The sequence below is a fragment of the Myxine glutinosa genome, chromosome 4 (assembly GCF_964187855.1).
Source record: "Myxine glutinosa chromosome 4, kmMyxGlut1.1, whole genome shotgun sequence".
Taxonomy (NCBI): Eukaryota; Metazoa; Chordata; class Myxini; order Myxiniformes; family Myxinidae; genus Myxine; species Myxine glutinosa.
This window is the reverse complement of record NC_136264.1, coordinates 182,377,811-182,395,653: the sequence shown is the minus strand read 5'-3', so window position 1 is coordinate 182,395,653 and position 17,843 is coordinate 182,377,811. Positions and strand designations below refer to the sequence as shown.

The 17,843-nt window shown below is 43.8% G+C and overlaps 2 protein-coding genes across 13 annotated transcripts in view; one reads left to right on the top strand and one right to left on the bottom strand.

Moving 5' to 3' along the window:
- The window catches only part of LOC144891856 (uncharacterized), a 51,104-nt gene extending 47,202 nt beyond the window's left edge, over positions 1–3,902 (bottom strand). Inside the window, exons 1-3 of one of the 11 annotated variants that reach the window (XR_013623264.1) lie at positions 3,239–3,902; positions 622–663; positions 111–198 (exon numbers count right to left, since the gene is read on the bottom strand). Coding sequence is in view for 2 of the 11 variants with exons in the window: in XM_078776779.1 (XP_078632905.1) it covers positions 111–198; positions 637–877 (329 nt within the window). In the remaining 9 variants the exon portion in view is untranslated. Of the gene's footprint in view, positions 1–110; positions 2,304–3,238 lie in introns of those variants that run through there. The other 10 variants (XR_013623261.1, XR_013623266.1, XR_013623265.1 and 7 more) reach the window with 10 other exon arrangements.
- A 364-nt stretch (positions 3,903–4,266) lies between these two features.
- LOC137425541 (sodium- and chloride-dependent taurine transporter) lies at positions 4,267–17,713 on the top strand. 2 transcript variants are annotated; one of them, XR_013623257.1, is made up of 14 exons: positions 4,267–4,864; positions 5,924–6,058; positions 6,380–6,617; positions 6,848–6,980; positions 7,160–7,294; positions 7,421–7,524; positions 7,974–8,098; positions 8,186–8,298; positions 8,540–8,677; positions 10,796–10,898; positions 12,244–12,349; positions 15,413–15,513; positions 15,756–15,926; positions 17,102–17,713. XR_013623257.1 is itself a non-coding variant. In XM_068114078.2 (13 exons), the coding sequence occupies exons 1-13, from the start codon at positions 4,651–4,653 to the stop codon at positions 17,237–17,239; spliced, it is 1,848 nt and encodes a 615-aa protein (XP_067970179.1). In that variant the 5' UTR covers positions 4,267–4,650; the 3' UTR covers positions 17,240–17,713. The 2 variants fall into 2 exon arrangements, 1 of the variants encoding a protein (XP_067970179.1); XM_068114078.2 differs by lacking the exon at positions 12,244–12,349.
- The last annotated feature ends 130 nt before the right edge of the window (positions 17,714–17,843 follow it).

Genomic DNA, 17,843 nt, shown 5'->3' with positions numbered 1-17,843 from the left:
GTTGCCCAGGGATGGAGCACAAAGTTAGGTGTGTACATATGCAAAATCGATCTGGCTGGGGAACTAGGACCACAGCTATGTAAGACCTTGCCAGGATTCCATGCACTCACACGTTGTGAATCCATGTGCTCACCACCAGAAATCGGCAAAAAGAGAGCCGTCGGTGTAATGTTTGCCTGTCAATGGCATCAGGACAATCTGGAAGAGCATAGAAAAGAATAATAATTGAGAGACAGCACTGCAGAAGCATATACAATGTTATTATGAAGTCCATTCGATAAACTGTCATAGATTGTCATTCAAATCCCGTGTACTGTAAGCCCTCGACCTTCCACTTTTAACAACAACAACAACAACAGCATCGCGGGCTATATATTTCTGGGTCCCCCCATTACCCATAATCATTACGATTTTCAAGATGGCTACTGGAGACATGTGTGATAATTATGGTCGGCCTATTAATTATGATGCTTGTTGCATTATTATGCTTGTCAAATGCGACGAGCCAATCCTTACCTCTGTTGCTACAGATTATTCAGTTCTTGCTGAGTAAAGCCTACATACTTGAATGATCTCAAATGAGTCAAGCCTCTTCCATACTTCCTTCGGCTTATCACGTACACATCAATGACTTACTTGAAGGAAGATGATGTGAGGCATTTCCTGTGGTCAGAAAATAACAAAAACAGGTTTGAACAAGGCAAGGTTTTACATCATGAATGAGTATATAATGTACACAGGTATCGCAACCTGCACAGAATCTGCCACCAATTGCTGGAAATGGCTGAAAAGTCGACAATGAGAGCCATGACCCCAAAACCCAGCACCAAGAGGTCTTCTGGAGTGGACTACCCATCACTGCAAGGAGTCTGCGCATGTAGAACAAGTAATTATCCACATCATTTTACGGATTTAACACCTGCTTCAAGGCCCAGGTGAGATGCAGATGATCTACGAGCAAATAGACCTATATCAGCAGAAGCAGAACTACGACCCCCAGAACCTTCTAGTGTCACCCCAAGAGCGAGTGCCAGTTGCATCATGTAGTCCGCATTTTAATTAATCTTACCCATCCCAAGCACCTTTCGTTTCCAATTAATGTTAAACTTCATCTGCCAATATATTGAAGTATTTATACATTCTTTATACAGATTTATACATTATACAGAACAACACTTTCCTGAACATGGTCATCCCTTCTCTGATATCTACCTGACCTCAAACCTTCGTGTCATCTGTAAGTTTGGAAAGCCTACTCTTTACCCTACTGTCCAAAAAATTTCATTCCAGCATTATGCATTCCGATCGATCAACATCACCTGGAGTGCCCCTCTTTGCTTTCCTTGCCACGGCCATTATGGACTGTCACCCGTATTCGCCATATACAGTGAATGCCAAAAGCAAATGCACACGATCATCGAATATTCTGCCAACCACTCCTCCCATGTCCCATTTTTACCAGACATCCTCTTTGCTTCCTGTCATTAAACCAGTTTTTGTTATCTAGGTACCTACTCTTCCACCATTCCGCAAACCCTCACCATAGCTAACAACCTCCCATGTAATACCTTTTCAAATACTTACTGAAACTCTAGATATACCACATCCACCGCACTTCCCTCATCCACCCAACTAGAAAATGTTTCAGAGAACAACAATGAAACCAAGGCCCTCAAAACTAATTGGAATCTTCCAAGGCCTTCATCTGCAGCTCTATGGAGTAATGCTCCCTCCTCCCCCTTTAGGGTAGTGTCCTTGCCCCACACCTTGAATTTATTGATGCCATGGAAACCAAGGCCCTCAAACCAAATGGAATCTTCCACGGCCAATCTGATGGTTCCAAAGGCTTGAAAGATGCAAGAGTACTGAAGATAGGTTTCTGAATAGATATCGCTCGCTCGTTGATGAAAAGAACAACACCGGAATAGACTTTATTGATAACAAAAAGCAACTAGAGAGGTTCCAGGGAACCTGAACTCAACTGGTCTATATCAATATGGTTAGAATATGCATAATAGAACCACAAACTATATAGTTTATATATGCTAAAAAATATATGACAAAAATGGCTTTTTCAATATGGCCGCCCTGCCGCGCCCATTTTTGGCCGTGCAACGCCCAAATGCAATCCCAAACTAGTATATGTCTTAAAGTTGCTGCATAACAAGTTTCATCAAATTTAATCAATATTTGTGACTTTTAGAGCGTAGGCGTCGAATTGTTTACAGACGACAGACAGACAGACAGACAGACAGACAGACAGACAGACAGACGGACGACAGACGACGGACACTGGGTGTTGACAAAAATAACAAAATACATTCACCGGCTCTGAAATTCTGGGTAAGCCTGGAATACGCAGAGTTACGACTATGACGCCAAGGCAGGTTTGTGCAAGGTGCTTGCGCTTGGCTAGTAACACACCTCTGGCGAAACTCCCAAAATCCAGACTCAGTGCTCACCTCTACTCATTTGTTCCTCTTTTCTCTCATCTGTGGAACCACCTTATCCAGTCCGTTTAATCTCATTTTACCTCCTGACCTTAAAGATGGTTGTTCATCACCACACCTATCCATACCATTGATCTTTATACCCTCATCAACACTCCCAAAACCCACCCTTCCTTTCCAGGTCATTGTGCTTTTCCCCCTCTCCCTCATCCTCTGTTCGTGTTGGTTTCATTTGTTCCATTTCTGTTTTATCCCTTCCCTCCATATTCCTGGTGTTTGAGCTTGTTGTATCCAGTTTGTTCCTCCTCCACCCCCTCCCCGTGTCCTTGCCCCCTCTGTTTGATGTCATTCTTTGCCATGCCCATTTTGCCTCCAAGTGTCCTTCTGTTGTATCCTTCCGCCTTCCTGCTGGTGTGTTTCCACCATTGGCAATTTCCACTATGTTCCATTCTGTGTTCTCGGTCTTTCATGAGACTCGATCTTCTTTTCAAAACAAAACCCGTTAGCATCCTTCAGACTGACAAGGTTGTATGTTCACAATGTTCCCGCGTCCCTGGTACTATATTTGTGGCATGGTGGGTCATTACATTGTAAAACCTATCACTCAATGGGTGAAGAATCAGCTTAAAAAATTAAATAATAATTCTCGTATCCGGATGCATATTCGAATCTTCACCAAAATTGAATCAATTCTTCCTGGTCACACACCCAACCTGTCCACCAAATTTCGTCCAAATCAGTCCACAACTTTTTGAGACAGACAGGGGTGAAAAATAACCTGCACCCACCTTCGCTGGCGGAGGCGATACATTCATTTGCATTTCAAAACTGCGAGGGCGGTGCTGACGTCATATCAGGCTTGTCTCAGCACGAAGTGGCGCGACGCGCGTGGGGAGGGGCTTTAGGGGTCGAGGGGGAGGTTGCGATACACGCACCTTGGCTTCGGTACACACACAGGTGTAGCATAGACCGACGCGAGGATCAGGTATTTGTCCGTACATGCACGAACATAGAATGCTTGTGATAATGCGCACGAATCCTCGGGGTGTGACAAAGGTCCAACGTGTCCATGCGCACACCCTCTGACGCATTACACCGCCATTTCCCTTCATACAACCATTTCCCTGATTTCATGCAATAACTGACTAATCAACGGCGCACGTACACAAATTACGTACGCGCTGGAGATATAGCTTCTCCGTCCGATTTTGCTCGATAGATTAAACGTTCTGCGATTGGAAACCATGAAAAGAAAACACCATCCTAAGGCAATGAGGTCACGTGCCTGGCAAACAACCTGCGGGGCTGCTCGATCACGTGGTACTTGCGTCGTGGAAGCAAATGGTTAATTTAATATGGCGCACGTCCCCTGTACGGGTGATTGTAAGATTGCGGCGATGTTATAGCAACTTATTGGTGGATCCATGATCAGATTCGTCGGAAGTAATATATATATATATATATATATATATATATATATATATATCAAAAAATGACACAAAACCGCGAAATGCAACAGCATACCTGCGGAATATCAATGAAACGCCGGTGAAACGGGAAACAAAGCAAAACAAACATAGGACATTGATAACTAGCAATGGGGCCCTCATAATATGCCGCAGCCCGAGCCCCTCCAGCTTCAGGACCAGAGCCACGCCCCGCGACGCTCGTTGCTAAGCGGTAAACCACAGGAAAGAAAAAAGGCAAATAACCAACCCATTAGCCCCGCCCTCCCGGAGTCCGCGATTTCCCATTAGCCCCGCCCTCCCGGAGTCCGCGAGGCCCATTAGCCCCGCCCGGCGCCCTCCCGGATTCTGCGGCGCGAGCCGGCAAGCTGGTATTTTTCCACGCGCCGCATGCGCTCGAGATTAATCCGGGCGAGCAAATAAAGGTGGCGCGCCAATCTCGATTTTCAGTTGAAGGCTTGAAGCACTAAGGTTGAGGCGAACGCATTTTTCTCGCGGCAGTCGGTTAAAAGGCGCTAATCGATTGCTCCAATTAGCCCTTTTCGCTTTTCTGCTTTCGGTTTTATTAAATAAAATCTAGTATCCCTCAGCAATCTTTGTATTTTCCGAGTTGGTTCAAACAAATTTCCGCTTCTTCGGCTTCCTCTTGACTTGATCCTCTCCCCATTCTCCATTGGTTTTCTACACCTGCGGCAGTGAAGCGAGGGTAACGGTAAACCGCGGTTCGACTCCGAATGGCACAAGAGAAGAAGAAGCCGGTCGGCCATGAGGACACGTTCGAATCCTTCCAGCCCTTGTCGGAAGGTCCCGGCGAGTTCGGCTCTCGTTCGGTGGTGCAGCGCGAAAAGTGGAGCAGCCGTCTGGATTTCATGATGTCCGTGGCCGGAGGCTTCATCGGGCTCGGCAACGTCTGGAGGTTCCCTTACCTGTGCTACAAAAATGGCGGTGGTGGGTACATTGCACACCTTAGCGCGCCGTTCTCACTCGAGTACCTCGTTGATGAAAACCTTGGTCTTGTGTTTTGATTTGGTAACGTCTTCGTTCGTGACGCCGGCGATGTAAGGTGTGTTCGAGCGCACGTGCCGCGACGGATCGATCGATTATTACCTCCGCTACCGAAGTTGGATGGAGGTTATGTTTTCGCCCTTTTGTCCGTTTGTGACCGAAATATCTCAAAGTTGTGGACGGATTCGGGCGAAATTTGGCAGAGATGTGGCGCATGTGACGAGGACGAAATGGTGAGATTTTGGTGAAGATCCGGATCCGGCTACTAGAATTTTTAAAGTGATTCTTCACCTTTGGGAGATGGGGCCAAAAACGATACATAGCTGGATGTCTCAAAGTTATGGACTGATATGGGCGAAACTTGTTGGACAGGTTAGGTGTCTGACAAGGAAGAATCGATTCAATTTTGAAGATCTGAATGTGGATTCGGATATGAGAATTATTTAATTTTTAAGTGATTCTTCACCATTGGGTTTTTTTATTTATATTTTTTGGATACAAGATCGAGGCTCGTGTAAGAGCTAACATTGATCACAAAAAGACAAACGGACACAACATATAAAGGGAGAACGAGATGGAGAGCAGGGACATCGGGAGATCTGTGGGGGGGGGAGAGGGCTTGGGGGGGGAATAGAGGTTAAAAAAAAAATAAAACACGATAAGAAAAGATTGCTGATCAAAAAAGATGGAGCCAAAAACGATACATAGCAGGATATATCAAAAAGTTATGGATGGATTTGGGCGAAATTTGTTGGACAGGTTGTGTGCGTGACGAGGAAGAATCCTCAATTTTGGTGAAGATCCGGATCCGGCTAGTAGAATAGTGAAAGTGGTTCTTCACCATTGAGTGGTTATGGCCAACCAGGTGGAGGTATGCTCTCTACTGCGTGCCCTTCTGGTTGTGATTGTATCGTTTAACATTTGGTTCATGGTACCCGAGATGCTGTGGCCGATGTCACGTACGTACTAATCGAGGAATCCACCACCCCCTTGCCTTTTCAGGTGCGTTCCTCATCCCCTACACAATCTTCCTCCTGGGAGGTGGAATTCCTCTCTTCTTCATGGAGGTGGCGGTCGGCCAATTTACGTCGCAAGGTGGAATCACGTGTTGGACGAAGCTCTGCCCTCTACTCACCGGTCAGTGCCAGGGCAAACTTTGGTGCCTTTTTCCCTTCGCTGGATGTGCGGGGGAGTTGGGTGGTCATGCTGAACCAGGTTGGGCCTCTTGTTCCTACGGCGGCGACTTGTCCGCATGTGTCCAAAAAGTGTTCTTCGCTTCATACCTTTTGTCGGTCAATCTCTAAGGGCTTGTGTTGTGGAATTTTGGCATTTTGTGTAATGGGGCTGTGTCGCGCTGGAGCACAATGCGTGCGGGCGTTTGTCCCTCGTCGCCTCGCCGCCACCGCGGCATTGGCGAGGCGTTCATGCAACGGCAACTGACGATTCCTCCAACAACAGGCGTTGGATATGCATCCGTGGTAATCGTGTCCTTGATGAGCGTGAACTACATCATCATCCTCGCTTGGGGCCTATTCTACCTGGCGCACTCCTTCACCAGCGAGCTTCCGTGGGCCAGTTGCAACAACACGTGGAACACTTACGACTGCATGGAGGACTCTCTGAGAAGCGTTGCGAACCTCACCAACGTCTCGCAGGCTCATCTGCGTCACATCTCGCCTGTCATTCAGTTCTGGGAGTAAGGAAGCGCCACCATGCTGATACTTGCCACGCACGCCCAGCAACGCAGAACTCGGTCTGGACAGCGATGCATTCATCGCTGCCTGGACCTCCAGACTCTCGTGCTGCCATCAGTTTTGTTCTTTTGCACTTGCTTTGCACATTTCGCCTGCTCGTGTTATTCTCGAGTCCGCCGTTCACTTTAGCGTTGGCGGCCAACATCCCTTGCTTGTTTTGCTGGGTCCGCAGGCGAAAGGTGCTCGGTTTGACGAATGGAATAGAGGAGGCGGGCGAGCTGAAATGGGACCTGACCCTGTGCATGATCGCGATGTGGATAATCGTCTTTTTCTGCCTCTGGAAAGGAGTCAAGACCACGGGAAAGGTATGCCGCTCGCTTTGCGGATGCGTGAGCAAAGGGTGGCAAATGGGAACTTCCTCGTAGGTTTACTGCGGCACGAATGAACTTGCTGCTTTTTTTTCTTCTGATCCATTATTGAAAATATAAATTCAAAGTAAGGCTCTAACGCGATGGTTTGCGTCCCTGTTGACCTTTCATACCAGATCGTCTACTTTACTGCGACGTTTCCATTTCTAATGCTCTTCATTCTGCTCATTCGTGGAATAACCTTGCCTGGCGCTATCAACGGCATCAAGTACTACCTGTACCCCGACCTCACCCGACTTGCAGATCCAGAGGTTTGGCTTTCTGTGGATCAATGTGCATGATAAAAGTTGTATTTATTTATTTCATTAGTTTTTGTTTTTTTTAGAAAATGAGTAATTTTATCGAAGGATCTGGCATTGATGTGCTTGTTTGTCTAGGTTTGGATTGATGCTGGGACCCAGATATTCTATTCCTACGCCATTTGTATCAGCGTGTTAACGTCACTTGGAAGTTACAACGAATACCACTACAACTGCTACAGGTATCCAGTTAAAGTCAAAATGGTATTTTTTTAGGGTAGAAGTAGTATGAAAAAAGAACTGTTTTGCTTATAATCTAATGGAGCTGACTTGTATGTATATGTATATACATATTGTGTTCTGCCTTTGTTTTTTGTTTTTTTTAAGATACAGAATCAAGGCTAGTGTAAGAGCCAACACATTGACCGTGAAAACGATAAATAATCCCAATCCTTGATGCATGTCCACGCATGATCCTGGCATGTCCAAAATGTGACTATTTCCAGCGTTGCTCGGTGGGCAAATGTAGAATTGAAGTTGAGGGCGATTGGTCATTTGAAATCTTCCAATATAGTTTTGATAGCATGCAGTATACCACTACTTTGTATCGTATATGGTAAATAGTTTAACAGCTAGTGGGTTATCTAGGGGTACAGACAGTTACATTTTCGGCATGGTTATTTCCCCACAGGTCATGCCTCATACTGTCCTGCATGAACAGCACCACGAGCTTCATTTCGGGCTTTGCCATTTTCTCGATACTTGGCTTCATGGCACAAGAGCAGGGGGTCGATATTGCCGATGTTGCAGAGTCAGGTATGTACTCTGAATTTAATTTTCACCTGTTGAGGTTTTGTCATTACCATGACTGCCATTTGAACAATAAACTGTTTCCTGTTGTAGGTCCAGGACTGGCCTTCATAGCATACCCTAAGGCAGTGACCATGATGCCTCTCCCCTCGCTGTGGGCTGTGCTCTTCTTCATCATGCTGCTGCTTTTGGGACTTGACAGCCAGGTGAGACAGGATGGTGAAATTTCAGTACTGATGTAATTGTGCAAACCAAGATGCATGTAAAAAAAGAATTAAAAAAAAAACCGCTTTTTCACTATACGGTTGTGCAAGTGCACAAGTTACCATTTGTAAATACAATGTGCAAGGCTGGTGAATAAAGATAAGCAGATGGGAAAAAAAAAAAATTGTGCCAGGAAGTGGATGCTTTCGACTCGTATGACTAAGCTTGTGATCGTTTCTGCAGTTTGTAGATGTGGAAGGTCAGGTGACGTCATTGGTTGATCTCAACCCCAGAATGCTGAAAAAGGGTTATCGAAGACAAATGTTCCTGGGTCTTCTTTGTGTCATCAGCTTGTTGCTTGGTCTCACCATGGTCACAAAGGTATGAACATTTTCAAAGTTTAATTTCTGGCAGTAATGGTGCAAAGCAAGCCTGCCCTGGACTGAGATGCCAGTGTTCTCTAAAAATGGCGAGGGTGTGGGTGTTTATTGCGCTCGCGAAGTGAAAAGTGGGGTTAAGCATTCAGTTACATACGTTCGTGTCTGCATTTCAGTAAAGTGTGTGCCGTGTCTGCATTTTAAAAATTCATTTTCTCGGCAACCTTTGGTCCAATTGACATGAAATTTTCACCATAGGCGGGCCTCCTGTAGAATATTTTGGTGAATATTATGACGTCATAGGTCACATGGTACAGGCGCCATATTGGAAAAACGTTACACCTCTATCTCCCAAACCGCTCAATGGAAAAAATGGAAACGTGGCTCATTGTCAAGTACTCACCATGGAGAATAAGATATGTTGATGACTGTCATTGGTGCCTTCATTATGACATCATAATTCGACAAGTACAACACTTGATCTGATCAGTATGAAAAAAAAAATTCCTCTGCAAGTTAGTCCGGTTGGCACACAATTTTCAGAACATGAGCGGCTCCTCCTGTGGAATTTTAAAAATGATAATGATGTATGTCACGTGGTACAGGCGCAATCTTGGAAAAATCGAAAAAAGGTTGCACCTCTATCTCCGAAACTGCTCCATGGAAAAAAACAAACATGGCTCATTGTCAAGTACTCCGCTTGGGGAATAAGATATGTTAATGATGTCATCGGTACTTTAATTATGACGTCGTAATTCGACAAATACAACACTTATCCATCCGATCATTAATTTTTTTTCAGCAACTGTCGGTCTGATGGACACAATTTTCACCATATGAGCGCCTCCTTGAGAATATTTTAATGATAATCATGACATCATAGGTCATGTGTTACAGGCGCCATCTTGGAAAAACAGAACAACGTTGCACCTCTATATATCCAAAACCGCTCCATGGAAAAAAATTGAAACATGGCTCATTGTAAATAACTTCATATGGGGAATAGGTATTAACGATGTCGTTGGTGCCATAATTATGATGTCATAATTCGCCAGGGTCAACAGTCTGATCAGTTTGAAATGTATTGGGTGTGATCTATGCAACAATTATTTAGAGAATATAAATTTATGATGTCATCGCTCACGTGGTCTGGCAGCCATATTGGATTTAAAAAAAAAAACGTTCAAAAACAGAAGAATTGGCTCACACCAAGTTGACTGCGCAGGGTAAGTATTATATGAATACCATCTAGTTACCTCTGCCACCAAAGGTGGATGGAGGTTATGTTTTCACCCCTGTCTATCTGTGAACAAGATATCTCAGTTGTGGGTGGATTTGGATGAAATTTTGCAGAGGTTGGGTATGTGATGACGAAATGATTAGATTTTGGTGAAGATGCGGGTTTGGATCCGGCTAGTATAAAAAATTTTTTGTCATTCTTCACCATTGGGAGATGGGACCAAACACGATATATCGCATGACGTCTCAAAGTTGTGGACGGATTTGGATGAAACTTGGTGAGAGGTGTCTGACAAGGACTGATAAATTCGTTTTTGGTGAAGATATGAATATGGAATCGGATATGAGATTTAATTTTAGTGATTCTTCACCATTTAGATAGAACTAAAACTGATACATAGCACAATGTCTCAAAGTTGTGGATGGATTTGGACGAAACTTGGTGGACGAGTTGGTTAGGTGACAAGAATAAGCTGATTAGATTTTGTTTCAGGTCCGAATCTAGATCTGGCCTGTCGGTGGGATACAATACGCATGTTCAGCCTGGTGGAGGTAGAGTGCTGTTCTATTTTTAAGCTGAATTGGTAGGAAGTGCAAAAACTGATTGTGCACCATTTTGTGCAAGTATTAGTTTTTTGTTTTTTTGTTTTTCCCCCTAGTCTTGTTGAAAGTCGTTTGAGCTTTTTCCATTATAAGCAAGTCTGTTTGGCAAGATGTCATTTTTAGGAAGTAGATGTTGGGGTAGCTTTCCACAAAGCAGCCAGTAGAAGGTGATGACTTTGAGTGACCTATATTGTTAAACCTTTTGTAGTGAGCATTATCCTGTAGCCACAAAATAATTGATTGTATATTGATCCTTCTTTCTCCCCCAAAACGCCCTTAGGGAGGAATGTACGTGTTCCAGTTGTTTGACTACTTCGGTGCTAGTGGTATCTGCATGCTCTGGGTGGCCTTCTTTGAATGCATAACTGTAGCTTGGATATATGGTGAGTTAAGACGATATGCAAACACTGCTGCCAATAGCGCTGTACTCTATCACGGCAAGTTTAACTTCCGAGCCGGGTTTGGCTGTCAACTCGGAAAATAACTCGAGATTTTCCTGTCATGTGAAATGAAGTAATTGCAATTGTGTGCAGTAGAAAGATAATATGCATTAGTAGTTTAGTACATGAATCTGATGTGCTATAGAATGGTCATGTTTCTTTGAGTTTCATTCAAAGCAAACTGTTACCATAATCGGGCACTGCAGCTACCATATTGTAATTGTAATATCTACTGTTGCCCCCAATCTCCAATATAATACAGTAGTAGCTATAAATCCTTTTTGAGGATGTTCAGGTTTTGGAGCATCTACGCTCATTAAATTCCCCTCTGACAGATCAGAACCTCCACTTGGGTTCCATCTTGGATTTTGATCCTGGTAGAGGTGAAGAAAGGCCCTTGATAAGAGTTGGCTTGGCCGTTTCAACCAGCGACCCAGTGCCTTTCCTCGCCTCTACTGGGTTAATTTGGAACGCCGATTGGGCACCTAGCCTCACCAGGGTTCTAATCCGAGATGGAACCTTGAGCGGAGGTTCTCTGCCTACAAGACCCATTAATTTAACGTGTATTGAAACTGAGGGGTAGAGAAAAGAGTACAATTGATTGTAATATCGGCTAATGCTTGCAGGAACATTTACTGTGATCGGGCGCTGCAGCTTAAATTAAGGCCTTGTGTCCCTCCCATGCAATCAACTTGCATCAGCTTGATGCGATGAAAAATTATCTGGGACTTGGCAAATTTGCCAAAATTACCAAGCTGGATCCTAACTGTTTGCTACTGAGATGCAGTTCTCCTGCTGCAGTCCACTTGACTTGTGTGGAGTTGCAATCCAAATGCTCCATTGTGTTGAACCTTTCAAGCACTCCACTTGAGCAATTGGCCTAATCATCCCTTTTTTTCATTTAAACTACCTTTCGAATACAACTTGCCCCAGTTGAGCAAAATAAAATGAATCTCTACAAATGCACATGCAACTAAATCCTTAGTTTATGGAAGGTTGTTTGTGCATTTTTTTTTTTTTTTTTCGGTTTCCCATTTAATATTTTGTAATTGAGCATGAAATAATCAAATGTAAACTTGTGCAAAAGCAGTCCCCAAGCTTGGCCATATAAAACAGAAGCTCTTATGACCATCATTAAAATCTTCCAAGTTAAATGGGTTGGTTGGTGGTGTGTTATACTGGATCTGCATAACTTTGAAATCGGATCCAATTCGCTCAAGTTAAAAGTTAGCTATGCAATGGTGGATCCCTATGCAGTTTGTATGTCGTGCTTGTATTTTGGAGAGAGATGCAGGATGCATCACTTAACAGTATCTTGAAGACCTGAGGTCCAAGTCGAACCTTCAGTTTCCTTCACAGCTACTGCCACGACAGGCTGCTCGTCTGTCTGTCCAGTAAGTTGGTATGGCTATATGGCTCTGCAGCAGTAGAGTCAATAGCTCTGCCTCGTGCTTATTTCACTAAATTGCAGGCCGTTTAGGTCACCATATTTTGGGTTTGACAAACTGCATCAACCTCTTATTTTGGTGGTTCATGAGTGGTGAGCTTTCTGCCTGAATCTGGTAGTTTTTTGGGGGGCCTTTTGTATGAAGTTGAGGCTTGTAGAGGAGCTAGGAAATAGAACGATCAGAACGTAAAAACACTAGGAACAGCACAGAGGTGAACCCCACCCACCCCCATGGCAAGTTTGAGAGTAAATATAGGCATAGTTGGACAAATGAGGGGAAGGGGAGGGTGCATGGGTGGGGAAGTTTATAGAAGGAAAGGATGGGAATTTGGAGGGGTGGGGGGGGGGGGTTGTTTGGGGATTAAGGATCATGGCTTTAAAGTTTAGATGGTGGTGAACAGCTGAAGACCTGGAGGGAGAAATGAGATTGGAGAGCATGTGGAAGTTGATTCTACAGGTGGGGAAAAAAGAGGAACTGAGTGAAGATGAGCGGTGATCCTGGATTTAGGTAGTTTCACCAGAAGGTGTTGATGGAGGACTGTGTGAGCCCTGAAATGTGGGGAGGAAGCACAGTGCAAGACCAGAAAGGAAATGGCAGAACAGACCACTGGCCTGTATGTGATGTGCAATAAGCCCAGAGACTGTGCTTCATCATTAGATTCCAATTATCTTGAAGGCTTTGGTTTCCACAGCATTAACCTGAGTATGAGGTGAGGCAGGCGTGCCATCCCAGAGGCGAGGGCGATACTAGATTAAACTGTAAGTGAAGGCTTTGAAGGTGGATATAAGATCAGGCCTGCCAAGGGAAGGACTGTGTATGCCAGAGGATGACTTGTCGGTGACTGGCTTTGGAGATGAGGATTCCATTTAAGCCATGCATTTGCTACAAAAGTCAAGGAAGTCAGTAACCCAAGAGTGAAGTTGGCATTGCATGCCATAGGCAGAGTTTGGAAAGCAAGGTGGGATGTCGATGTATTGAAATGTTGAGAGACTGCCCTGATAGTGTGGCAATGAGGGCCTCCATCCATGAGTAGGAGTAGTATGTCCAAGTGATCGGGTCTGAATCAAAGTTGATCTGAGATCAGGCAATTGGATAAATGGAAGGATTTTGTCAACTGCGATTCCATGACTTTCTTGATTCCAAGTAAGCTGATGGATCTGTAGTTAAAGTTATTGGGTTTTTTTTTTTGTTTGGTTTTTTTGCACCTTCATCTAATGTGGTGATGTTGGTTGACTTCCAAGCATATTGAAGAACAATGGTGGGGTGGGAAAAAAGCAGAGCATGTGCAAGAGCAGCAGAACAGGTTTCTCGGCCATGTCATGTCTGGTCCAGTTGCAGTCAGTTGAGGGCTGCCAGAAATTTCTCCACCTTCAGGTGCAAAAGACATTGCAGGAACAATTGTGTGTGCGACTGTTGAGGGGTTGGGGGCAAAATTTGGAAGGAAGTACAGAATCAAGGCGTTTGGCCTTTGCACGAGCGGAGTCTGCTGTGGTGCCATTTTAAGTGAGCGAAGGAATGGAAGGATAGCATACACCAGAGACAGACTTAACAAGGTACCACCAGATTTTAGAAGGAAACGAGTTTGAAAGTTCATGCTTGAGGTTGGACAGACAGTTTTCTGGCTCCCTGAGCATGGATACTTGTTGTGGATGCAACTTGAAGTTCAGGCTGATGCAGGAATGGGCACCAAACTAAATGTTGCGAACGAACTTGGCGATGGTATTGAATGTTGCACATTGTTGCATTTGAGTAAATGCAAAAAAATGCTCTTTAGAAATGTGTAAAGATGCATTGTTGAGCCTTGTTAATAGTTTTCAATGAGCTTTACTTTTTAAAGGATACAGTTGCCTGCATATTGCTTATATCATGCAACTTGAAGATGCAACGAAGAATATTATATTTTATTTTTTTATCTATTCTTCCCTTACAATTTATGACTTGTGAAGGAACCTTTTGAGGATTTGGCTAATGATGTATAATTAGGGCTTGGCCTCTGTTTGGAAAAATAATATTGCTCAAGTTTTATCTCGAGTGAAATTCAAAATTATTAATTTAGATCTTGACATAAAATGAGGGGTGTTGAGTAAGCTGTAAAATTCACATCTACATTCTACATCAAAGGTGCATAGATGCAAGACTGATGGAATGTACATTTAATCAACTCAATTACCGAGTTGACCCAGAAGCAAAAAGCTACACAAGTCTGACTATGAAGCACATGCATGCAGACATAAGTCTGAAGTGCAAAAAAAAAAAAAAAATCCTCTACAGTCTCTCCACACCACACACCTGATGGCAAACTGCCTCAATTACATGCTAAGATAGATGGGACACAATGGACAAAAAGCAGCAACAATAATAAGCTGTTGACCGGTCAACCCAAATCTATCGATACAAGTTGCACGATTGTCTAAACGTGGTAATCACCGCAACCACGGCACGTATAATTCTAGATGATACCTCATTTGAGAACTCTTTGGGTCTGGACAGTGCATACGGAAGTCTAAATATCGATATTTGCTCGCTTTAGTGCACGTTTGTTGCGCACATTGATGGTGTGTCGGCTCGGTCATCGATTCACTAGGGGAGTTTGAGGATGTAGAGTGCAGAGGGACTTTGAGGACTTGGGGCTGGATTGGGAGATGGGAGATGGGAGGGGAGGAGGGTAGTGAGGGCTTGGTCATATTTTACATAATGCAGAATTTCCATGGGTCCTTGACATTGTGCTGTCGCAGGACATTCTGAACAAACTCACTAAATATTCCACTCTATTGGAAAGATATTTGCTGAGAACAGCCTGGTGGAACCATCTGATAGAGGGATAATAAAAGCTGAAATTTAAACATCACAATGCTCGTCTCCCTCCTCCCCCTTTCAACTAATCTTGAGTTTTTGTTTGTATTTTGCTGTCTTTGCACTCTTGTACATGACAAACTAACATTTCCATCCCTTCCTTTGTATAAACAAGGTAACTCTAGCGTCCTTTCCTTTTCTCTTTCCCCTGGACAGGTGTGGACCGCTTTTATGATGTTTTGGAAGATATGTTGGGGTTCCGTCCAGGGCCTTGGATGAAGTGGTGTTGGCTGGTTATCTCTCCCTCCCTGTGCTTGGTACGTGTTGGATTTGCAATGTCTTGTTTCTGATTTGTCCAGCGATCCCTATTCCAAGCACCTCTGACCTCTAATATATTCGATGTTTGCTTGTCATACATAAATCCCAGGTAATGACTAATCTAAAATGAGGTGCTGCTTTGAGGCCAAAAATAGTAACTAGTGGTAAACTGAGAAACTAGACTTCAGATTGTACATTTGAGCAGAATTGCCCTGTTATGCAAATCCTTTTGTGCTTCCAGGCATGCTTCATCTTTGCATTGGTAAAATTCACCCCATTGACCTACAACAAGGAATACTTGTACCCTCCGTGGGCACAAGGTGTCGGCTGGTGCTTGGCGCTCTCCTCCATGGTCTGTGTCCCTGGCTACGCCATCATCCGTTTGCTTTTGGCCGAAGGTTCACTCAAAAAAGTATGTTGGTGCTTGCAATTAGCATAATCAATGAGCTTGATTGCAAGTTGGAATTTAATTTGGATGTTGCTTCTTGATATGATTAATGGCATGTGCATGATGGCAAAACATGTCTTCTCGATGGATACAGGGCTTTGTGATGGTTGAAGACCATGTTCATGTACATTCTGATATCAATTGGGACTCTACATGGTGGTTAACGGTGCATGCATCTTTCCTCGGAATGCAAAATTATGAACTGTTCACCTGTTCAACCATTGTGCAAATATCATTCGATTAATTTCAACAAGAACGGCACTCGGTGGAGCGCGTACCTCCGCCAGGCTGAACAGTTTGTTTTGTTTCCCAATGATAGACCGGATCTGGATTCAGACCTGAACCAAAATCTAATCGGCTTGTTCTTGTCACCTAACCAACTCATTCACCTAGTTTAGTCATAAGTTATCCATAACGTTTTTAAATATCATGTTATATATCGCTTTTTGCCCGATCCCTCAATGGTGAAGAATTACTTGCAAATTAAATAATTCACGTCTCTGAATCCACATTCAGATCTTCACCAAAATCGTATTGATTAGCGCCTCGTCTCACACACACCTCTCCACCAGGTTTTGTCCAAATCCGTCTAACTTTGAGATATCCTGCTATGTATAGTTTTTGGCCCTATCTCCCAATGGTGAAGAATCACTTAAAATTCCAATAGCCAGATCCAGGTCTTCACCAAAATCGAATCATTTCGTGCTCGTCACATACACTACCTCTGCTAAATTTCGTCCGAATCCGTCCACAACGTTTTGAGGTCTCTTGTTCACACAGACAGAGGGGTGAAAAATAACTTCCTTTGGTGGTGGAGGTAATAAGCAATTCTAAAAGTCTGGTGGGTGTTCCTATTTCACCCATGTGGTGGTGATTACTTAAAAACTAAACATTTTTCACTTTAAGAGCATCCAATGCTTGATCTCATTTTGGGACAGGCAGCCATTACAATGTTTATTGCAGCACACAAATCTACTTTCATCTAGATTGTTCATTCTGTAGAGCTAATAGTCCATGTACCCTGCATTCAATGCTTGGTCTGTTTTTACCTGCTCCATTGAATGACTTGGCAAAAAATTAGTCTTAAGCCAGTTTTTTATTTTGTAGAGAACTTCTGACCTTGCCATCTCTTGCCGCAGCGTTGGCGTGACCTTCTGGAGCCCCAATTGAAGGGCCCAAAGTATGATAACGATGAACAATACGAGACGACGAGCTGCGCAGGCTCCGATCAAGAAGGACCAATTCCTGAGAAGTGTGTAATGTTGACTGCTGTTTGAACACCATTGTGGTGACCTGATCTTCACCGAGGAGCACTCCATGGTCTCCCTCGCTCGCTCTCTCATACTGTTGCAGCACGAGCACTAAAACGAAGAGACAGTGACTTGAAATATGGACGTTTGCTACCCACAAAGCTGGTTGCCAGATAATGGGTAGACTGAACACGCCTATGGACCAATTGCAGTGTTATATTCCTTGCTGCAGTACACTTGGTTGATTGTAAATGTTTTTGTATTTTTTGGTTTTTTTTGACAGGGTATCATTTGCTTTGCAGGTTTTTCTTCCAAAGATTAGTGTACATTTGTGGGGGTGGATAGTTTCCATTGAAATCGTTACATTGGTGCTTCTCACGAGCACAGCGACAGGAAGACTGTTTTGTAGTTCCTGGGAGACGATGATCGTTTGCTCTTTGTATTTTATTCACTCTGACCACCTGTATTTGCTGTGCAATCATTAAAAACCCCAAAAAACTATGATTTGATTCTGTTACTGTCAAAGTACATTTAGGGTAGACATTGAGACCTCTTCAGGTGGAAACGGTTTGAATGGGGTAAATTTTATATACATTCTGATCTTTGGTTTGAGGCTGACGTTCAAGTCAAG